We start from the raw sequence: 2,093 nt of genomic DNA, 5'->3' as shown, positions 1-2,093 counted from the left end.
TGTAGTTCGTTATTGTCCACCACTGCTAAGGTTTTGACAGGAAGAGTGGGCATATAAATGTAAAATTGACTATTTCATCCAAAATGTTAAGAAATAAAATATTTAAGTAATGTAAAGTATATAGGCCTGCCCTATAGACTATAGAACATTATTGAACATTATTGAACATTATTGGTGTACTGTATGTCTATAACTGTGCATGTTCAGATCATATAGGATTACATTACTTCCAGTTTTCAAATATTTTATATATTTAACATTTGTGATAAAATAGACAATTTTACATTGAGGTGCCTACTCGTCCTTATAGTGCCTTGCATGCACTCTTCCTTTAGTGTCCAATCTCCTTATTGGCCCATGGACACTCTTCCTTTAGTGTCCAATCTCCTTATTGGCCCATGGACACTCTTCCTATACCCATGTGCACTCTTCCTTAAAGCATATAGGCCTACTAGACGAGGCTTTTCAGTTTTCAGTGAGACTCGGAGGAGGGGGCCGTGTCAACAGTGGGGAGGGGGTCTGGCACTGTTGCTGGCCCCCCAGGGAGTCGTGCAGTTTTCGGATGTGCTTTTTCAGGTCAAAGTTCCTGCAGAAGCCCTTGCCGCAGGTGGGGCAGGTGAAGGGCTTCTTGTCATTGTGCGTGTGCATGTGGAAGGTGAGGTTGTACACCTGGTGGAAGGCCTTGTTGCAGATGCTGCACTTGAACTGCTTCTCCCCGCTGTGCGTCAGCTTGTGGTTCTTGTAGTTGCCTTAGAGTTGCCAACAGACGACAAAGAAAAATAAAAGAGAATTATTAGACCACTGGTTCTCGAACTTTTTCGTATCAAGGTAATTTAAAGGGGAATACCACCCATTTTCAACAATTTACTAAGCCAGTTGTTGAAATAATAATTCTGTGTGAACTGGAGGTCTGAAAAAAATATCGGTAACATTATGAAGTATACATCTTTGTGACTGAGATGTACTTCATAATGTTACTGATTTTTTTTCAGACCTCCAGTTCTATAGGAAACACAGAATGGGGGGGGGGGGCTTTTTATTATTATTTCCACACAACAACTCTAAGGCCTATATTAATGACATATGGTATAGTAAAATGTTGAAAATGAGTGGTATTCCCCTTTAAGGACATCCAAATTTATATTTTATATTTGGCCTCGGACGAGTCGGACCACCCCTCATCTGAACATGTATTGTGATGCTCACCGCGCGTGACGTGCTGTGAGATGTGTAGATCTGCTTTTTTATTATTTTTATTAGCCAATAATTGGATGAAGTGGTTATTTAGCATGGGGAACCCCTGAACCTCACAATGTGAGCTTGGCTTTTTATGACAACTGAATAGAATAGGGACGCTGCAGTTCAAGTGGTTCATTATTAGCACAAGAAAATGTTAAAAACAGAAAACAATACATGAGCTAATATTTAGGATAAATTAATCTCCCCTATATATACATTTACACAATCGCAGACACAACATAAGAATAAATTAGCCTACAATCTGGACAATTAAGAAATCCGAACTAAGATTTGTTCCCTGATATTATTACTATATACTATTATAGGCTATTATTAGCCTATACCGGTATTAACGCTGCATGCGATTTTAACAGAAAACGTTGGTTCTGTTTCTCACCTTTTTGATGGAAACCTTTCCCGCAGAACTCGCAGACAAACGGTTTGTATCCCGCGTGGATGCGCGTGTGCGTGTTGAGCGTGGAGCTGCGATTGAAGGCTTTCCCGCACTGGTTACACTTGTGGGGTTTTTCCTGCAATTAAAATATGCAATGCAATAAAATAAGAATGGGTAACAATTAAATGAGGACAGCAGAGAAACAAGAATAGGCCTATTTCTTTTCTATATGTGAACATATTGCAGTATTGTATGCTCGGCCATAAAGACGCTAATTATAGCACACACACACACGCACGCACGCACGCACGCACGCACACACACACACACACACACACACACACACACACACACACACACACACACACACACACACACACACACACACACACACACACACAGTTATTTACAGCATATAAAATTATCATTTCCTTGCCTATATACCTCAGTATGGATTATA

General features: G+C 40.1%; 1 protein-coding gene across 1 annotated transcript in view; it reads right to left on the bottom strand.

Annotated features, from left to right (window-relative positions):
* Positions 1-465: 465 nt before the first annotated feature.
* The window catches only part of fezf1 (FEZ family zinc finger 1), a gene marked incomplete at both ends in the record, with an annotated part of 3,322 nt that continues 1,694 nt past the window's right edge, over positions 466-2,093 (bottom strand). The window contains 2 exons of the mRNA XM_079501202.1: positions 466-749; positions 1,637-1,769. Coding sequence (XP_079357328.1) covers positions 466-749; positions 1,637-1,769 — 417 coding nt within the window. The remainder of the gene's footprint in view (positions 750-1,636; positions 1,770-2,093) is intronic.

This window comes from Electrona antarctica (assembly GCF_951216825.1).
Source record: "Electrona antarctica genome assembly, chromosome: 5".
In the NCBI taxonomy this organism is placed as follows: domain Eukaryota; kingdom Metazoa; phylum Chordata; class Actinopteri; order Myctophiformes; family Myctophidae; genus Electrona; species Electrona antarctica.
The sequence above is the reverse complement of the archived record's forward strand: the minus strand, read 5'-3'. Positions and strand labels throughout refer to the sequence as shown.